The sequence below is a fragment of the Monodelphis domestica genome, chromosome 4 (genome assembly GCF_027887165.1).
Source record: "Monodelphis domestica isolate mMonDom1 chromosome 4, mMonDom1.pri, whole genome shotgun sequence".
In the NCBI taxonomy this organism is placed as follows: Eukaryota; Metazoa; Chordata; class Mammalia; order Didelphimorphia; family Didelphidae; genus Monodelphis; species Monodelphis domestica.
In genome coordinates, this window is record NC_077230.1 from 432,878,608 (window position 1) to 432,898,775 (window position 20,168).

The 20,168-nt window shown below is 61.1% G+C and overlaps 1 protein-coding gene across 3 annotated transcripts in view; it reads right to left on the reverse strand.

Moving 5' to 3' along the window:
• Positions 1-508: 508 nt before the first annotated feature.
• LRRC4B (leucine rich repeat containing 4B) overlaps positions 509-20,168 on the reverse strand; it is a 34,084-nt gene continuing 14,424 nt past the window's right edge. Inside the window, exons 1-3 of one of the 3 annotated variants that reach the window (XM_056825593.1) lie at positions 18,319-18,765; positions 15,087-15,427; positions 509-2,882 (exon numbers count right to left, since the gene is read on the reverse strand). In XM_056825593.1, coding sequence (XP_056681571.1) covers positions 1,071-2,882; positions 15,087-15,383 — 2,109 coding nt within the window. In that variant the 5' untranslated portion in view covers positions 15,384-15,427; positions 18,319-18,765 and the 3' untranslated portion in view covers positions 509-1,070. Of the gene's footprint in view, positions 2,883-15,086; positions 15,428-18,127; positions 18,263-18,318; positions 18,766-20,168 lie in introns of those variants that run through there. The other 2 variants (XM_056825594.1, XM_056825595.1) reach the window with 2 other exon arrangements.

Consider the following 20,168-nt stretch of genomic DNA (forward strand, 5'->3'; position numbering starts at 1 on the left):
CCTCCTCCTCCCTTCCTCTCTGTCTCCCCCTCCCTCTCTGTTTCTCCCTCTCCCTCCCTCTCTCCTCCCCCTCTGTCTCTTCCCCCTCCTATGTCTCTCTCCTCCCCCCTCCTCTGTCTCTCCTCCTCCTCCCTTCCTCTCTGTCTCCCCCTCCTTCTCTGTTTCTCCCTCTCCCTCCCTCCCTCTCCTCCCCCTCCTATGTCTCTCTCCCTCCCTTTCTCCTCCCTCTCCCTCTGTCTCTCCTCCCCCTCCCCTCCCTCTGTCTCTCCTCCCCCCTCCTCTGTCTCTCCTCCCCCTCCTATGTCTCTCCCTCCTCCTCCCCCTCCCCTTTCTCTCCCTCCTTTTCTCCTCCCCCTCCCTCTGTCTCTCCTCCCCCTCCCCCTGTCCCCCTCCCTGCCTGTCTCTCTTCCCCCTTTCTCCTCCCCCTCCCCTTTCTCTCTCTCCTCCCCTCCCTTCCTGTCTCTCCTCCCCCTCCCCCTCTCTTCCTCTCATAAATTTTGCATTTCTATTTTTCATGACAAAAAAATTTTTTTACTTTTTCTTTTTTTTTTAAAGTAATTACAGAGCAGGGCAGTCGTGGACACACACCTCCCTTCAGTATCAAAAAAGTCTATGGAGCAGGTTGGGGGGAGGGTGGGGTCTGGGCAGTGGAGGGCAGGGGCCGGGGGCTCCTCCCCCAGCAGCCAGTGGGCAGGGTGGGCTAGGCCAGGGCTGGGGGCTTAGCATGTGGGGGGACCAGGCTGGGGATGGGAGGAGCTCGGGGGATTTCGGTCTGTCTCTTCTGGGGGGAGGGAAGGCATCAAACTGGAAAAATGAACCATAAAAGGGGTCTGCGGGGGGAGGGGGAGAGGGCCCCTCAAAAAAGCTCTCCCCACGCGGTGGGCAGGGCCGGGACGGGGATGAGGAGGGGGCAGCAGTGGTAGACTCCCCACAAGGTCCAGGCCCCGCGTGGCTCCCATTCCCTCCTCCCCCTATGCTCCAGGATGCAAACCGGGAGTCCCGTGGTGGGGCGCCGTTCCCTCCCGCGCGGGTGGGCAGAGGGTCCAAGGGTCCGAGTCCCGCCCCCAGCCTCAGATCTGCGTCTCCTGCACGTTCTCCTTGGAGCTACTCTTGAAGAGCAAAGGTTCGTGGATGGAGTTGAGGCCGGGCGGCCCCTTGCCCCCGCAGCCCCCGCCCCCCGGGTTGCTGCTGTAGTGGGCCTTGAAGGCAGCGGCCACATAGTGGTGGTGGTTGAGATGGTCGCGCTCTAGGGCGGGCAGGGCCAAGTGGCTGTCCCCGCCTCCGCCCACTCCGGCCACGGCGGCGGCCGCGGCCACGGACACGGCCGAGGCGGCGGGCAGCTCGTCCTCCACGTTGATGATCTCCACGGTGCGGGTGGGGCCGTGGTGCTTGTGGAGCTGGTGCTGCTTGCGGAGCTTGTAGAAGGCCACGAGCATCACGGCGGCCATGAAGGTGATGGCCACGAAGCAGCCGATGATGATCTTGGTGGTCTTCATGACGTCGTCCAGGTCTTTGAGGGCGTTTTCCGTCACGTCCGTGATGGGGACCGTGAACGCCTTCTCCGTGGGCCGGGAGGACCTGGGCGCCGGAGCCGTGGTGGAGGACGCGGCCGGGCCCCCGAGCTCGCGGGGGGCCCCGCCCCAGCCGCCGTCCGTCGTGGGCCCGGGAGGCTCCTTCTCGGTCCCGCGGGGCAGGAGGATCTCGTCCCCGGACTGCGTCTCCAGCGTCTCCACGGTGACGGTGGTGAAGTAGGTGTAGCCTCCCCCGCTCGAGCCCCCGGGCCCGCCGGGACCGGCCGCCCCCACGGGGTCCACGGCAGAGACGTTGAGCGTGGCCGAGGCGGTGGTGTTGCCGGCCGAGTTGGTCACCATGCACGTGTACTGGCCCGTGTCCTGGACGGTGACGTTGGTGAAGTTGAGGGTGCCGTCGTGCAGGACGGAGATGCGCACGCGGTAGGAGCCGTGGGTCATCAGGGTGCCGTTGGGCGTCAGCCAGTTGACGGAGGTCATGGAGGTGCCCGTGCGGCACTTGAGCTCGGCCGCCATGCCCTCGGTGACGTTGAGGTCGGTGGGCGGCTCCACGATGACGGGCGCGTAGCACGTGAAGTGCGACTGGTCCAGCTCGCCGATGTAGCGGCCCTTGAGGCCGGCGGGGGCGTGGCAGCGGGCGCAGCACGTGGTGTTGCTGGGCACCGTCTCCTTGAGCCACCAGCTGAGCCACAGGACGTCGCAGTTGCAGTGCCACGGGTTGTGGTTGAGGTGCACGCGCTCGAGCCGGTGCAGCGGCGTGAAGAGGTCGTGGGGCAGCGACATGAGGTTGTTGTGCGACAGGTTGAGCTCCTCCAGGGACTTGAGGTCGTCGAAGGCGTTGCGCTCGATGGTGCCCACCTGCGCGTGCATCAGCCAGAGCTTGCGCAGGCTGGTCAGGCCCTGGAAGGAGCCCGGCCGGATCAGGTCGAGCCGGTTGCCGGAGAGCTCGAGCTCCTCGAGCCGCACCAGCGCCGTCAGGTTGGGGATGTCCTTGAGGTTGCACATGCCCAGGTTGAGGTAGCGCAGGTTGACGAGCCCCTCGAAGGCGGCCTCCGAGATGTACTCGAGCCGCTTGAGCTCCCCCAGGTCCAGGCGCCGCAGCGACGGCACGCGGTTGAAGGCGTACGAGGGGATGCTCTCGATGGGGTTGTTGCGCAGCCACAGCTCCCGCAGCTTGGACAGGTACTCGAAGGCCTGCGTGGGCACCGTGGTCAGCCGGTTGTCGAAGAGCTCCAGCGTGTTGAGGCTGGGCAGCCCGTTGAAGGCGCCCACCTCGATCTTCCTCACCAGGTTCTTGCTCAGCTGCAGGATCTCCAGGTGCCGGAGATGCTTGAAGGTGTCCGTGCGGATCACCTGCAGGGGGAGGGGAAAGCCAGTTAGGGGACGGGAGCCTGCCCCGCCCTGGATCCAGGAACAAGGGGGCTCCCCAGTCCGCTTCCAAGGTCCCGCCCGGCTCTGGGCTCTTCCCGAGGACCGAGAGGAGACGAGGCCCACCAAAGTGCAGGGACTCGCCCAGGGTCCTTCCCCAGAGGGCCCCGGGGGCAGGGGCGGAGGGTCCTCTGGGCTAGGAAGCCCTTCCGAGTCCTCCAGGACTTTCCCCATCGGCCAGCTCTCCCCGGCTGGTAGGGCCTGGAAAATGGCGACCACGAAAGGGAGCCGGGCAGAGCTGGGGTGGGAGGGGAGAAGTCCGAGTGTCCAGCCCCAGCCCAGAGGTGCCCTGCGGGGCTCTGGTGACTGAATCTTCTATGGAGTCCAGCCACTCCCCCTCCCTCCTCCAGGCTTCTCTCGCTATTGGCCCGTCTCTTCTGGCCACTCCAGGGTGACATCCTGGCTCCCTCCCCAGGGTGGCCCTAGCTGCTGCCTCAGTATCCTCCAGAGGTGATATTCTGAAGCAGGGTTACAGGAGATCATCTCCCAGAGGCAGCTGCTGGCACAGGGCCCGGAGCGCCAAGCCTGAATCCCGAGTTCAAGTCTGGCTTCAGACTGTAACCCCTGTGTGAGCCTGGGCAAGTCACTTAAGTCCTCTTTGCCTCCGTTTCTCCAACTGTAAAATGTGTATAGTTATAGTACAGAGACTCGGGGCATTGTCGGAAAAATAGACCTCACACTCGTGCGTGCATGGCATCTCCACCGTCCCCGACCCTCCAGGACCCAGCTTGGGGTTTTCTTGGCAGAGGGAGCGCAGTGGCTGGCCATTCTCTTCTCCAGCTTGTTTTACAGAGGACAAAAGCGAAGTCAGTGCGGTTACGTGACTTGTCCAGGGTCACCCGGCTACTAAGTGTCTGGGGTTAGATTTGAACTCGGGTCTTCCTGACGACTCCAGGCTCGGTGCTCACGTTACTATTACTTTCCTCCTCCAGTTTCCATTTGCAGACCTAAGAGGGTGGCACTTGGGGACACTCAGGTCAGCCTTTCAGGACAAGCAGAGCAAGTCCGTCCGGTGGTCCCTGGACACAGCCGCCCTCCTGCGGCAGGCTCTCCGGGCCCCCGGCCCACCGCAGCTGCCCCCCTCGGCGCGTGGCGCTCCCTCCTAAGGCCCGGGGCTTCGGGCGGGCCAGGCCAGAGGGCTGAGGGGCTGCCGTGCAACGAGAACGCCGATCCCAGCGAGAGCGCTTTACGGGTTACGAGGAGCTCGTCTGACCTGCTCTTGGGACCCCCATTTTACAGTTGAGGAAACAGAGGCAGGCAGCAGGCGGGGTGAGCTCCCCGGCCCCGGGCTTTCCTCCGAGGCCTCCCGTGGCGCTCGCATTGGGCGTCTGAGCTGGCGAGCTGGTCTGCTCGGCCCAGATGTCGGGCCTTCCCGCTCCCCGGGGCTCGGCCGGGCCTCCCTTGATCCACATCCGGGGGCCACGTGGAGCCGCATTCGCTCGCATCTGATTGGACGTGGCCAGCTTCGGGCCTCCCATTCCAGCGATCCCGACTGGAGCTCCTCGAGGGCGGGCGCTGCCTCGTGGCGTGGGCGGACCGCGGGGTCCCCGGGCCTGCTCTGCCTGCTCCGTGGGGCTCGGAGCAGCCGCCGCTGCCTTTTGCCTCCCCGGCCCCTCCCCAGGGCTTAGCACAGAGGAGGTGCCGCTGAGAGTGACTTCGAGGCCCCCCGCGGGATCCCCGGCCCTGACCCCGAACCTCCCGTCTGTCACGGCTGGACTCCCAGCACGCCCCAGTGAAAGTCGGGGCTGCTCAGGAAGGAGGGCCCAGCATGGCAGCCTGGTGGCGTCCTGGGCCTCCTCCCCCTTTCCGCCGAGTCTGGCCCCACACGGCCCCCTCAGCCGGCCGCTGCCCAGGGCATCACCCCCCGCCTCGCGGAAAAGCCAGACGCTCAAGTCTCTGTCATCGGGAAGAGCTGGAAGGCAGGAGCCTCGGCCGTTCTCTGCCTCAGCTGGCCCTTGGTGGGTGTGGAGGAAGAGAGAGCCTGGGCGGGCGACGAAGGTGGGTGCACCGCTCAGCCTGGGTGCCCCTGTTACCCCACTCCAAAGGCCCTTCCTCCCCAGAGCTTCCTGCACACGTCTGACTGGGGAAGAGAGCAGAGGTGGCTTAGAGAGTTCCGGCCACCCAGGCCGGGGAACCGCACCCCAAGGAGTGGGACCTCCGAAAGAGCTGGGGAGCAATGACAGCGGAGGGGAATCGGAGAACCGCTGCCCGGGGAGCCTGAAAAACTCTAGAACATGTATAAAGGCCGCCTCGAAGACAGCTCGAAAGGAGTCGTGATCATGAATTTGCCCATCGAGGCGGGCCAGGCCGATCTGGGTTCCTTTTGTAAGCAGCACCCCTTCTTATTGGGGAGGGGAGAGACTGGAGCCAGGGGGCACCAGGAGGACAAGGAAGCCGCACATCTCCGATGCTCTGGGCTCAGCAAACTCGTTGTCCACATTTCCCTTCATCCTGGGATCGTGATCAGAAGGCATCCAATGGGACAAAAAGGCTGCTTTCTGCCTTTCATCATCCCTGTCCTTGGTCACTGTCTTTCTGCTGCCACCCCTGGATTCAGACGTCTGGGAGATCGAGAAGAGCCCCCAATGGCCAGAGTACCCAGAAAGCCTTGAACATCAGAACCAGAACTAGCGAGAAAGCACAGGGACATGCTACCCAGGGGAGCAGGCACCAGTGAACCTGGCAGACATTCTCATCCTGGAGCCTTGAGAAGAGAACTTTGGGGGGTGCTGAGAAATTGGAGGAACAAGATTTCTCTTTTAGTCTGCGATTCTCGAAGAGAGCTCAAGTGTCTGTCTTCCTGTGCCTCTCCTTCAGGTCAGAAGATGAGGAGTGCTGGGAGATGGCAGAAATATTAGGGTTATTTTCCTTCCATACTTTCTACTCTGTACAACCAACTAGGTGATTACTACCCAGTCTCTGAATTCCCTGGGCAGGGGATCCAGACTGGTTGGGGTTCATGAGCTCGTCATAAGAAGCCGATTTTGCATTTTGAGCAGTATTCTAGATGCCCTTGATAAGATTCCAATCTGGCCATGGAGGGAGAAATCCAAGCTGTTCCGTGCCACTTTAGCAGTGTGGCTTTGGCACGGATTTGCAGGATGAGGGTTCTCTGGGGGCCAATGGAAAGAATCACCTCCCACAGGTGACACACGACCTCCTGGTGAACGATTCAGAGACTGCACTCCCTTGCTGGATATGTAATACAGTGACATGCTGTCTTTCTGGGAACTGAACAGAGGCAGCACTTGAGCTGTACAATCCAACGGTCGGAGGTCACAGATGTCACAGTCGCAGTCTAGAGAGATCTCTGGTGTCAGATATCACACATTTTTTTTACTAGGGAACCTGAATGCCTGTTGAGGGGAATGTATGGAAACAGATAGTTTTAACTAGATTTAATCTATTTCACACAATCTCTCCTGCTATTAAAAAACATCACCCTTCTTTTCCTGAGTAAGTGGTGTTTTGAGGCAGAAGAGAGGTCAGGGCTAGGCAATGGGGGTTAAGAGACTTGCCCAGAGTCACCCAGCTAGGAAGTGTCTGAGGCCAGATTGGAACCCAGGACCTCCTGCTCTCAGGTGAAGAAGTGGTACCTAGAGATAGTTCAAGGTCAGCTCCATAGAGTAGCCGACGACATCTTGGGAAGAAGCTCCCAGGGGAAGAGCCTGGGCTCGCTGCTGAGCTGGTTTCGCAACGCGCCAATCAAAGTAGAGGCTGAAAATGGGAGTGCCAGATAGCAGGCCAGAAAAGCCCGGATGACGGCTTGTGTTGTGAAGCGCGGAGCTGTCCAGCGTGGAAGGCGCTGCCTCCCTAGAGAGCTTCCGGGGGTTGCTGGCTTGCCAGTGCGGAGGGGGGGGCGGGGGGGGGGGGGGGGAGGCGCAGCATTTCTGAGGAAAACTGGGCTCGGTGAGCCGCGGAGGGCGGAGGGAGGCGTGGTCTCCCTTAGCTCACGTGGACCTGCTTGAGGGGCATCACGTGTCCCGTGGGCTTTGCGCCCTCCGGACGCCCCGCTCCGTGCTCCCTGGGTCTTCGGAGGGGCCGAGCGGCCTCGAGGTCAGAACCCTCCCGATGGCGTTCCGTGACTGGGGATTGGAGGCCGAAGCTCTGCCTTGCGCGCTCCCGAGCTCTGGGTTCCACACAGTGGCTGGTCCGCCCGGCTAGGAGGCCAGTCTTCTGGCTGTCATCGCCAAGGCCTCGCTCAGCCTCCAGGGCCCCTCTCTCCCTCTGGCTGCGCAGACAGAGTCCATCTCCGGGCCTTTGCCCAGGCTGGCCCCCATGCCGGGCCGCCGTCCCGCGGGGTCAGGTGCCGCAGGACTCACCGCCCGTCTGTTTCCCAGCAGAAGCGAAGCTCCGGAGTCAGGGCTGTGGCTCCGAGGGTTCTAGCCTCAGCTCTGCCGCAGGTGCCTAATAACTGGCTGGCCCCGTGGAGGGAGAGCCGGGCCTGGGTTCAGGTCCGGCTTAGAATCCCAACTGAGCTGGGAAGGTCCAGGCCAGCCGCCAAAGCTGGCTGTCCGCAGTTCGTTTAATGCCAGAAGGGGCACTGGAGATGGAGGAGTGCACAGGAGGTGGCGGGATTTGAACCCAGGCTCTGTGGCCCCGCCTTCCCCCGCCTGGCAGGCACTTCCTCCAGGCATCTCTGCCCCCTCCCTGTGCCCGCCTCCTGCGTCCGGCCTAGCGCTCCAGGGACCCGCCTCTATCTCCGCCAAGCTGGGGAGAATCCCTTGAACCCGCCATGCTGTGAGGCGGCCAGCGGACATGGGCCGGTTTCAGCTCGGGGTGGCTCGGGAAACCCTCCGTGATTCCCCGCTCTGCCAAGCTGGCTTTAAGTGGGCTTTCCCAGCCTTCGGTGTGCCCCCAAGGAGAGCGCCAGGGCTAGGCGATTGGGGTTAGGGGACTTGCCCAGGGTCACGCTGCTCGGGAGCGTCCGAGGTCCACGTGATTGCAGGCCTTGGCACTCTGCTCTAAACGTGGGATCGGCCCCGGCCCCAACGAGCTGTCCTTCTGCCTCCCGATAGAAGCTGCTGCCTGGGGGTCGCCCGCCCCATTTCTGGATAAGCAGCAGCAAGAGCTGAGGGGGGGACGGGACGCGGGAAGGCTCCGAGGCTGCGGGCAGCCGTGGCTGGTGGGGAGGAAGCCGAGGCCTTGGTCAGAGGCTTCCACACCGCCTCATTTCCCCACAATGAGGACTTGCACCCATTGCCTGGCAGGCCACTAATCCCAGTGTTCAAGGCCTCCAGAAACCCTGGCCTGGTGGCCCTTGTCTCCCTGCTTGTAACCGAAGTGGCTTCCGCTCTAGTCTCATTCGGTCCTGGCAGCCGTGCCAGCAGGGACAAGCTTCGGGAGAAATGGAGGGGCCTTGAACCCAGGTCTTCTCCCGCTTTTTACTATCCCACACCCACGGGTTCTGGGTTCCAATCCTGTTGGCGTTGCTCTCAAGCTGTGGGCTCTTGAGTCCAGCTTTTCCACTTCTACGAGCCTCAGTTTTGCTCATCTCTACAATGGAGGGGAGTAGCCCGCCCTGGAGACCTCTTCCAGCCCTGGAGCGGTACACAGCGATCACGGACCTTGCTCTTTCCCTAATGGAGTCGAACCCTGCAATGATTACCGACGTGATCCCTGTAAGGCTTGCCGGCCTTTACCCCGGGACCCCTTCGGAGCCTTCCAGCGCCCCTGGGGCGGTGCTACAGCCGGTCCTGGCTCACCACGTCCGCTGGGCTGCCTCATCCAGAGGGCCAGATGCGCTCTGTGGTCCTTCGACCCCGACCCCGTGCTCCCGGGAGCTGTGGGCAAGGGAGGCACGCAGGGACTTGTCTACGCACAGGCCCTCGTTGCTGGCTCGCCAGCTTCCGCGGCGCAGATGCTCCCAAGGAAAGGTGAGCGCTGGGCTCGGGGAGCCGGGGGACAGGAGGCCGATGCAAGGTGGAGAATCTCCTGCGGCCGGTGGCCAGCTGGCCAGCAGCCTCTGCTGCTGATCGCGGGCCCCCTCTGTCTCCCCGGGCCTCCAGGCCTGCCAGCCTGCTTCTCTTCCCCACTAGACAATGCGCCACCGAGGCCCATCCGCTCGCCCTTCGGTCAGGCCACCTTCGTCATGGCCGGCTTTCTGCTGCCGAGTTGTTCAGTCATCAGTCACGCCTGTCTCTTGGTGACTCCATTTGGGATTTCTCTGGCAAAGATCCTGGAACAATTGCCACGTCCTTCTCTGGCTCACTTTACAGACGAGGAAACTGAGGCAAACAGGGAAGTGCCCAACCACTAAGTGACTGAGGCTGGATCTGAACTCGCGTCTTCCTGACGACAGGTGTGGTGCTCTATCCATCGCTGGGATGCCCTCATTGTCTGGCATTCAGGTCCCTCCACAATCTCTCCCTCTTGACCTCTCTGTTTCTCGGTGCTGTTCAGTGGGTACGTGCAGACTGCCAACGCCCCCCTTGCCCGAGCCCGGCCCCCTCTGCACAGCCTTCCCCAAGTGCCCGGCCGCCCGCACTGATCTTTCCCGCCTCCCAGTGCTCTCCCCATAGGAGGGCTCGATGGGGCCTCCCCCAGGGCACCCCTAGGAGGCCAGGGCTGACAACACTCGTGCCTCGGGGGTCCCCAGAGCCTCCAACGCTTCCAGGCCAGCCCCCTCTCTGGGGCTTTGAAGCTGAAACGATGCTGCGAGCGCGGGGGCCGAAATCACGCCCCCAGGAGCAGACACTTGAACTCGGGACCTCAGACGCCTTCCTCGCTGCTCTTCCCACCGTACCGCAGGCACCATCCCTCCGAGACCCGCGAAAGGTTCTACCTGAGCGACCGCAGGGACCCAGGCAGCCCGCCTGCACCCACGTAGTCCGGGCGTTCCTTCTGGTGGCCACAGGGGTTCTGGTGAGGGCTGGAGCCCGACCCAGCGACTGCCACACTGGCGCCTCTGCGCCCCGAGGCCACCCGCACAAGCAGACCTTCCGCTCCAGATCTCTTCCCCGGCCCAAGCGTTGCCACCCCCCTCAGCACACCTGGGAGGCCCTCCCCAAACACAGGGACCACAATTAAAGTGCCACCTTCAACCAGTCACCACAGCCCCTGCCCTCCGCCGGGGAGCCGAAGTGGGCACAAACACACACTAGGTTCAAGGAAGGGAGTAACTAGGTGCTGCCAGCCTGTGGGTCTGGAGGACCCGAGTTCAAATCTGGTCTCAGGTGTTTATTAGCTGCCTGACCCTGGGCAGTAAGTAAGTTAACCTCTGCCTCAGTTTCCTTAACTGTAAAATGGGAATAATTACACCTAACTCACAGGGTTGTGAGGATCAAAAGAGATAATATTGGTAAAGTGTATTAGCACAGAGTTGCGCAGTCATTTCAGTCATGTTTGACTACTTGTGACCCCGTTTCAGGCTGTGCTGGCAAAGGCACTGCAGCTCATCATCATCATCACATGAGCAAACAGAGACCAGCCGGGTGAAGGGACTTGTCCTGGTTCACACAGCAAGTAAACACCTGAGGCCACGATTGACCCCAGGAGGAGAGCTTCCCCATTCACCACCCACCCACCCATAGTAGGCACACAGTAGGCGCTCAATAACCATTTGTTTCCTTCTTCCCCGTTTTCCTCTCCAGCCCTTGTTTTATCCCTTTTGTCTTCCCTCCTTTTCTTCCTCCCTCTGATCCTTCCTCCCTTCCTTCCTTCCTTCCTTCCTTCCTTCTTTCCTTCCTTCTTTCTTTCTTTCTTTTCTTTCTTTCTTTCTTTCTTTCTTTCTTTCTTTCCTTCCTCCCTCCCTTCCTTCCTCCCTCCCTCCTTCCTTCCTTCCCTCCTTCCTTCCTTCCTTCCTTCCTTCCTTCCTTCCTTCTTCCCCTCCTTCCTTCCTTCTTCCCCTCCTTCCTTCCTTCCTTCCTTCCTTCCTTCCTTCCTTCCCTCCTTCCTTCCTTCCTTCCTTCCTTCCCTCCCTTTCCTTCCTTCCTTCCTTCCCTCCTTCCTTCCTTCCTTCCTTCCTTCCTTCCTTCCTTCTTCCCCTCCTTCCTTCCTTCTTCCCCTCCTTCCTTTCTTCCTCTCCTTCCTTCCCTCCTTCCTACCTTCCCTTCCCCTCCTTCCTTCCTTCCTTCCTTCCTTCCTTCCTTCCTTCCTTCCTTCCTTCCTTCTTTCCTTCCTTCTTTCTTTCTTTCTTTCTTTCTTTCTTTCTTTCTTTCTTTCTTTCTTTCTTTCCTTCCTCCCTCCCTCCCTCCCTCCCTCCCTTCCTTCCTCCCTCCCTCCTTCCTTCCTTCCCTCCTTCCTTCCCTCCTTCCTTCCTTCCTTCCTTCCTTCTTCCCCTCCTTCCTTCCTTCTTCCCCTCCTTCCTTCCTTCCTTCCTCCCTTCCTTCCCTCCCTTTCCTTCCTTCCTTCTTCCCCTCCTTCCTTCCTCCCTCCCTCCCTCCTTCCTTCTTCCCCTCCTTCCTTCCTTCTTCCCCTCCTTCCCTCCTTCCTTCCCTCCTTCCTTCCCTCCTTCCTCCCTTCCAACACCAAACACGGGACTTCAGAGCTGGGGGTGATCACCATCTGTGGCGGAGGCAGCGCCCTTGGAGTCTCAAAGTGGATCTGGTGTCAGGAAGCCCAGGCGCCCTTGCTCTGAGCCCCTGCGCTCCGGCCCCCCCGAGGTGGGACTGGAAGGACCAGGGCCCCGGGCCAGGGCAGGCCAGCTGCTTCTCTAGAGGCCCCTTCTAGCGCAGGCAGGTTCCGGGAAGCAGCACCAAGGCCAGCGCCTCTTCCCTCTTAGCACCATTTGCCTGATGCTGCCCTAAGGAAAGTAAGCCGAGGTGAAAACCGAAAGGGGTAACCAGGAAGCTAAGACTCAACTAGAACATGCTCCAAAGTCCAGGCCACGCTGCGCTGGGAGTCCAGAACACCTGGGGCCAATCCCCTGTCCCTTACTAGGGGCGAGACCCAGAGCAAGGCAGGGGCTTTACCTATGAAATGGGGAGAACATCCCCACTGCGCCCACCTCCTTGCATTGTTGGGAGGATACTCCCAGCAAAACACTGTAAAAGCGCTGGGCGGAGGAAGGATGCCGGGATTTGAATGTTAGACCCAGATCCAGGGAGACCCGAGTTGTAATCCTGCCTCAGAGATTTAGTAGCTGTGTGACCCTGGACAAATCATTTCATCTCTGCTTTCCTCAGTTTCCTCATCTGCAAAACAGGAATAATAGCCCCTGTCTCCCAAGGGTATTGAAAGGAGCAAATGAGATATTTTTGCAAAGTACTTTGAAAATTTTCAAGCATTAGAAATAGTAGCTATCATTATCATTACTATAGAAATGTCAGTGATTTGTATTACTACCGGATGCCCTAGCCCGGCATTCAAGGCCCCCCCCCCCAGTCAGCTACTATCCTATCTCCTGCTTCTCTCTCACAGACAACATGTCCTCCATTCTCATCCTGCCCTCCTGCCTGGAACTGACTTCCTGCACCCTTCCAGATCCAATTTCCATCTTTTGAAACCCCCCTTTCATTTCTCAGGGGCCTTCTCCTCCAGGAAGCCTTCCTTAATTGCTCAGCCTACAAGTGGTTCCCTTCTTCCTCCCAAGTCATCTGCTCCATCATAGACTCCCCTTTTGTAGGTCTGATGGCCTGGCCTCTCCTCATCTGTGGACAGGTCTACCTCTCATCCCCACCCAACTGCTCCCGAATCCCCAGACTAGACCCCCTTCCTCTTGGGTCCCTCCCAGCTCTGCTTGTATGATCTTCTGGTCCGGGACCACCCCCTCTGCCTCTCCAGATGCAGCTGGAGCTCCCATGGCTCCTCCAGAGGGCTCAGCCTATTTTGCAGTTCTCTAAAGCCCTCCATCTCTTCCCAGAATATCCAGCCGTGCCCCCCAGTCTTGTGTGTCCAGGGCCAAAGACAAAGTCTGCTCTCATCTTGGCCCATCAGTAAGGAGTAAGGCTCATGAGCCCCCGGAGATGCCGAAAAGGCTTCCCTTCGATTCCCGGGCCATCCATCTTCCAGCCAACATCACAGATTGGTTCCAAGGCAGAAGAGTGGTAAGGGCTTAGGGGATGAAGTGACTTGCCCAGGGTCACACAGCTAGGAAGTGTCTGAGACCACATTTGAACTCATTTTTAAAATACATTGATTTATGCAGCTACTCTAGAGCCCTGGGGGAGACACAAAAGGTGTGTAAGACCCAGCTCCTGTTGCTCAGTCTAGGACAGTGATGGTGAACCTTTTAGAGATGGTGTGCCAGACCCTGCCCCATCCCACCCCCACTCCAGGTACTGTGCCCCCCCTTTCCCCACACGAGGGAGGGAAGAAGTGCTCCCATTGAACTGCTGGGCAGAGGGATGGAGGGTATGAGAGGGGGAAGGGAGCAGCTCTGCCTGCCTTTCTAGTAACAAACTGGGGGAGGCACCATGTGCCCACAGAGAGTTCTGTGTGCCATTTTTGGCACCTATGCCATAGGTTCTCCATCACCGGCCCAGGAATGTGGTGGGCACACAGGTCCCTCAGGGTGCACCCAGAGGGCTAAGGAAAGTCTGGCAGGGAAATGCCCTTGACTAGGCTGCAGGCAATGGCTGAGGTGAGAATTCCATGGGCAAAGGGTTGGGGGAGAGGGGCAGTTAGGCACAGGGAAAAGATCTGGGGGCAGGAAAACCAAGACTCCTCCGAGACACAGAGAGCAGAGCCCAGAGCTAGAGGCACGAGAGGATACTGGTGGGGCCAACCCTACAGCCAGGCTAGGGGAGAGGGGAGACGAGTCCAGCCGTGACTCCCAGGAGGGATCGGGCTCTGCCCCCTGTGGCCAGCCCCTGTGTCTGAGCAGCTTCCTTTAGAACCAATTCCCACCGAAGGGAGCAGGGACTATGACCAAGTCTGGAAGGGGGGAGACCTGGAGGGCCTTGAATGCAGAGCTAAGGACTTGGGTGCTTCCTGAGCAATAATAAAGCGCGCTTACGCCTAAGGTTGGCAGATGCTTTCTGGGGTGTCTCATTTGTACTTTACAACTATCCTGAGAGCCATGTGATATTACTGTCCCCATTTAGCAGAGGAGGAAACTGAGGCTGGGAGAAGAATCACTAGAACCCCACAGCCAGTAGGGCTGGGGGCAGCATTTGAGCTTAGGGTTTTCTGACCCCAAGTCCAGCACTCTTTCCACCTGCCACCTCCATGTTATAACAACAGTCTGGGGACCCGATGGGGGATCCAAAGGTCTTGGCTTACTAGCTGTGTGACCTACAGACAGGATCCTGGTGCTGGGTTCCAGTCTGGCCTCAGACACTTCCTAGTTGGGCAAGCCACTTAGCCTCCACTGCCTAGCCCTTACCACTCTTAAAACAAACCCTCACCTTCTGTCTTAGGATCAATACTGGGTATTGGCTCCAAGGCAGAGCAGCGGTGAGTGAAGTGACTTGCCCAAGGTCACCCAGCTGGGAAGTGTCTGAGGCCAGATTTGAACCCAGGACCTCCGTCTCTAGGCCTGGCTCTCCATCCACTGAGACAGCCAGCTGCCCCCTCCCCTTACCACTCTTCTGATAGAAGATAAAGGTATAAAAAGTGAGAGAGACAGAGGCAGACAGAGGCAGTCACTCCCCACTCTGGCCCCAGGTCTTGCACAAGCTGGAGCAGCCTCTTCCCTCCTGCCTCAGTTTTCCCTTGTGATCTCCGAGGCCCGGAAGCTCCCTTCCCTCCAGGCACAAACCCCAGATGGCCAAGTGAACAGCCCAGAGGGGAGGGGTGGGAGCTGTCCAACATCTGAGAGGCAGCAGAGCCCCGGAAGCGCGCCTCGAACCCAGGCCCTCCCTGCAGCCTCCACACAAGCGAGGCCTCCTAGAGGGTGTCAGGCAGCCCCATGTGGGGCCTCGGTCCCCTGGGAGCACCCCCCCCCCGCAATCGTCCCGTCTCTGCTCGTCGTCCCCTACGAAGGCCACAAAAGCCGTGGCGGCCCCCAGCCGTGAAGACCCCAGACCTGCCTCCGTGTCTGCTTCAGTCTCTGACAGGTTGGGTGAACCTGGGCAAGTCATTTCCCTTTCCTGCCTAACGCTGGTTTTTTCGTGCCCTCGCTGTGCCGCCTGGCAGAGCCGCGTTGAGAGAAGCGTCCGGAGGCCGGGCACAGCGGCTCCTCTCCTCAGGGTGCCCCTCGGGTGCTCGGCCGCCCCTCCCACCCGCCAGCCCCGGCCCGCTGCTCACCTGAATCCCGTTTTCCTGAAGGTTCAAGTAGCGCGTGTTGACGGGGATGCTGGCCGGGACCTCAGCCAGTTCCCTCCGAGTACAGATCACCCGGCTGGCCTGGTTGCTGCAGGAGCAGGCGGCCGGGCAGGACGTGGCCGGCGGGGACCCCCCTCCGGCCGCTGCCGCCAGGGCTGCGCCGCCCCCGCCCCCCCCCAGCTGGGGGGAGCAGAGCCAGAGGAAGAGCAGGGCCCCTCGGGGCCAGGACATCCTCCCAGGGAGCAGCAGGGGCCGCGGGGAGCTGCACGGACGAGCCATCCTCAATATTCATGCTCTGCGGGGTGGGCTGCGGTGCTGGGGGGCTGCGGGGAGACAGACAACAGGAGGCGCCTCAGCGAGCGGGCGGCGGCCCTTCCGCCACCCCAGACCCCGGCCAAAGGGCGGCGCTGCTTCCCCCCAGGCCCCTGCGGGGGAGGGACGCCTGAGGCCAGCCTCGAGGGTGCCAGAGGAAGGGAACCGCGGAGAGGGAGAGAAGGAGAGAGACGGGGAGGCAGGGAGGCCGGGAGAGACAGGCAGAGAGAGAGACAGGGAGACACAGAGAGAGACAGGCAGAGACAAGGAGGCAGAGAGAGACAGGCAGAGACAGGGAGACACAGAGGGAGACAGAGGCAGGGAGAGAGGCAGATAGAGGGAGACAGAGACAGAGGCAGAGAGAGACAGGCAGAGACAAGGAGGCAGAGAGACAGGCAGAGACAAGGAGGCAGAGAGAGACAGGCAGAGAGAGAGACAGGGAGACACAGAGGGAGACAGGCAGAGACAGGGAGACACAGAGAGAGACAGGCAGAGACAGAGGCAGAGGGAGACAGGCAGAGACAAGGAGGCAGAGAGAGACAGGCAGAGACAGAGACAGGGAGACACAGAGAGAGACAGGCAGAGAGACAAGGAGGCAGAGAGAGACAGGCAGAGAGAGAGACAGGGAGACACAGAGAGAGACAGGCAGAGACAGAGGCAGAGAGAGACAGGCAGAGACAAGGAGGCAGAGAGAGACAGGCAGAGACAGAGACAGGGAGACACAGAGAGAGACAGGCAGAGAGACAAGGAGGCAGAGAGAGACAGGCAGAGACAGAGGCAGATGGAGGGAGACAGAGACAGGGAGACAGAGAGAGACAGGCAGAGACAAGGAGGCAGAGAGAGACAGGCAGAGACAGAGGCAGATGGAGGGAGACAGAGACAGGGAGACACAGAGAGAGACAGGCAGAGACAAGGAGGCAGAGAGAGACAGGCAGAGACAGAGGCAGAGAGAGGGAGACAGAGGCAGGGAGAGAAGGAGGGAGAGAGGGAGACAGAGAGACAGAGAGGGAGAGACAGGCAGAGACAGAGGCAGATAGAGGGAGACAGAGACAGAGGCAGAGAGAGACAGGCAGAGACAAGGAGGCAGAGAGAGACAGGGAGACACAGAGAGAGACAGGCAGAGACAGAGGCAGAGAGAGACAGGCAGAGACAAGGAGGCAGAGAGAGACAGGCAGAGACAGACACCGAGACAGACAGGGAGACAGAGACAGGGAGAGAAGGAGAGAGAGAGGGAGACAGAGAGACAGAGAGGGAGAGACAGGCAGAGACAGAGGCAGATAGAGGGAGACAGAGACAGAGGCAGAGAGAGACAGGCAGAGAGAGAGACAGAGAGAGACAGGCAGAGACAGAGGCAGAGAGAGGGAGACAGAGGCAGGGAGACACAGAGAGAGACAGGCAGAGACAGAGACAGGGAGAGAAGGAGAGAGAGAGGGAGACAGAGAGACAGAGAGGGAGAGACAGGCAGAGACAGAGACAGATAGAGGGAGACAGAGACAGAGGCAGAGAGAGACAGGCAGAGACAAGGAGGCAGAGAGAGACAGGCAGAGACAGAGACAGGGAGACACAGAGAGAGACAGGCAGAGAGACAAGGAGGCAGAGAGAGACAGGCAGAGACAGAGGCAGATGGAGGGAGACAGAGACAGGGAGACAGAGAGAGACAGGCAGAGACAAGGAGGCAGAGAGAGACAGGCAGAGACAGAGGCAGATGGAGGGAGACAGAGACAGGGAGACACAGAGAGAGACAGGCAGAGACAAGGAGGCAGAGAGAGACAGGCAGAGACAGAGGCAGAGAGAGGGAGACAGAGGCAGGGAGAGAAGGAGGGAGAGAGGGAGACAGAGGCAGGGAGAGAAGGAGGGAGACACAGAGAGAGACAGGCAGAGAGAGACAGGCAGAGACAAGGAGGCAGAGAGAGACAGGCAGAGACAGAGGCAGATAGAGGGAGACAGAGACAAGGAGGCAGAGAGAGACAGGCAGAGACAGAGGCAGGGAGAGACAGGCAGAGACAGGGAGACACAGAGAGAGACGGAGGCAGGGAGAGAAGGAGGGAGAGAGGGAGACAGAGGCAGGGAGACACAGAGAGGGGGTTCTTCTCTGGCCATCTTTGATCCCTCCGGTGCCTCCAGCCCTGAGGGCAGCCCTGGCAGTCCCGGGGAGGGAGCTCCGGGTCTCCCTCAAGGAGACAGGGCTGGGAATGTGGCTGCTTCGGCGAGGGGGCCGCGGGGGCGTCACGTGGGAGCTGGGAATTGCAGCCGGGGAGGGGGATGGAGTGAGGCGAAGAAAGGAGGCCGGAGCGCCCGAGGGCCAGGTGCCGCCTCCCCGCCCCTCCCCGGCCCTCGGGCGCTCCGGCATCTTCCCCGACTAGACTTCCTCCTCCCGTTCTTTTCTTTCAATTTGCCGTTCTGCGGCTGGAGGTGGCGCCCCCCAGGCCTGAGGCCCCCCCGGCCCCCGTCGCCCGAGCCCTCCACAGGCAGCCACGGCAGCCTCTCCCGGCCGGATCCTCGCCCTTGGGCAGCCCCGCGCCGCCCACTGACCCACACCCTGAAGCAGGCCCGGCGGGTCTCCGCCCCTTTGTGGCCTCGCTCGGGCAGGGCACGCTTCGCCCCCCGCCCGCCCCCCCCATGGCACGGGGGCTCACAGGAACGACCCGTCCATCTCCCGGGCAGGCACGCGGGCACGCACACGGGACACGCGCGCGCGCACGCACACACACCTCTGCGACTCTCCGAACCCTGCGCCATCTCCGCCTGCCCCCCGCGTCTGTGGCTCCTCTGCAGAGGTGCTCTCGGCCCTGCCGCTGCAGGCCGTCGGAGCTGCCCCGTCTAAGGCCGCGAGCCCCAGACGCCCCCCTCCCGGCGGCGCGCTTCCCCGCCCACATGCCACCCCCTAGCGAGGCGCACTCACCCCAGCAGCTCCGGGTTCCTTCGGGGCCGGCCGGGCCCCTCTTCCCGCCCCCGGGCCCCCCCAGCGCATCCCTTCCGGAATTCCCCCCTTGGCGGGGGCTGGGGGAGGGGCCCAAGGGCGCCCTGGGTCTCCCCCGCCCCCCCCCACGGGGGCCTGGTGGATGCGGCAGCGCCCGCCTTCTGTCCGCCCCTCCTCGCACTCGGCGTGGCTCTCTCCCTCCGGGCCCTTCGGCTCCCCTCCGCTCGGGCTCTCGCGCCTCCCTCTCAGGGCATCTGCCTGGCTCTCCTCCCCGGGGCTCCCCCGCCTGCCCGCGCCTCCCTCCCTCCCTCTGCCTCCATGGCTGCCTCTCCTCTCCTCAGCTCTCCGGGCGGCTGCGCCCGCCCGCCCGCCCGTCCGTCTGTCTGTCGGTGGGTCGGGCTGCCTCCTCTCAGCGGGTCCCGGCGGCGGGCCTCCCCCTCCCCCTCCCCCTCCCCCTCCCCTCCTCCATCTCCTCCCCCTCCGCGGAGCTCGGGATCTGCCTGCCTGCCTGCCTGCCGCTCCCCTCCCGGGGCTCGAGGCCCCCTCCGCTGGCTCGGGGCTCCTGCCTCTGGCCTGGCCCCGCCCCGCCCCCACTCCGCCTCGGCCTCCTCCAGCTCGCGGGCTCTGCCTGCCTCTCGTCTTTGTGCAGTGATTAGGATTTCTGGTCACACGACAGTGCAGAGCCAAGCCGAGACCCAGTTCTCTCCCTCCCCTCCCCCACCCGCGCGGGGACGGCTGGGGGAGGGGAGCGGAGGAGAGGAGAAGCTTCCCAGGCCCGGAGCCCCCCCCCCTCCTCCGCCGCGCTAATCAAAGACCCCGTTATCTAATTAACCCCTTGCTTCCGGCCGCGCAGCTGAGGAGGGGCACGGCTGGAGGAGCCTGCCCTCGCCCGGGGAGCCCCCCAGCATCCCTGCCCACGGGGCTCTCCCTCCCTCGGAGCGCGGCCTCAGTTTCCTCAGCTGTAAATGGGGCCAGCCTGGGATGCTGTGGTCACCAAAGCAATTGCCTTCCCCTGGAGTGAGCCTCCGCTAAGGGATGGTGTAGACGCGCCCCCAACCTCGGCCACCTCACCCCGGTCTAGGACGGCCCGGAGGTCTGCCCCCATGTCTCCGTCTGTTTATCTCTCTGTCTTGTCTCTTTATCTCTCTCTCTGTCTCTCTGTCTCTGTTTATCTCTCTGTCTCTGTCTCTGTTATCTCTGTCTCTGTTTATCTCTCTGTCTCTGTCTCTGTTATCTCTGTCTCTGTTTAGCTCTCTCTGTCTCTGTTTGTTTAGCTCTCTGTCTTGTCTCTTTATCTCTCTCTCTGTCTCTCTGTCTCTGTTTAGCTCTCTCTGTCTCTGTCTCTGTCTCTCTGTCTCTGTTTAGCTCTCTCTGTCTCTGTCTCTGTTTATCTCTCTCTGTCTCTGTCTCTGTTTAGCTCTCTCTGTCTCTGTCTGTTTAGCTCTCTCTGTCTCTGTCTCTGTTATCTCTGTCTCTGTTTATCTCTGTCTCTGTCTCTCTGTCTCTGTTTATCTCTGTCTCTCTCTGTCTCTGCCTCCATTATCTCTGTCTCTGTCTTCTCTCTGTTTATCTCTCTCTCCTCTCTGTTTATCTGTCTCTTCTCTGTCTCTGTTTATCTCTGTCTCTGTTTATCTCTCTGTCTCTGTTTATCTGTCTCTTCTCTGTCTCTGTTTATCTCTGTCTCTTTATCTCTGTCTCTGTTTATCTCTCTCTCTGTCTCTGCCTCTGTTATCTCTGTCTCTGTCTCTCTCACCCCCCCCCCAGAGCTGCTCACTTCCACCCACACCCACAGCCCCCTCCTGGGAACCCTCCAGAGCCGGCCCTACAGCCCT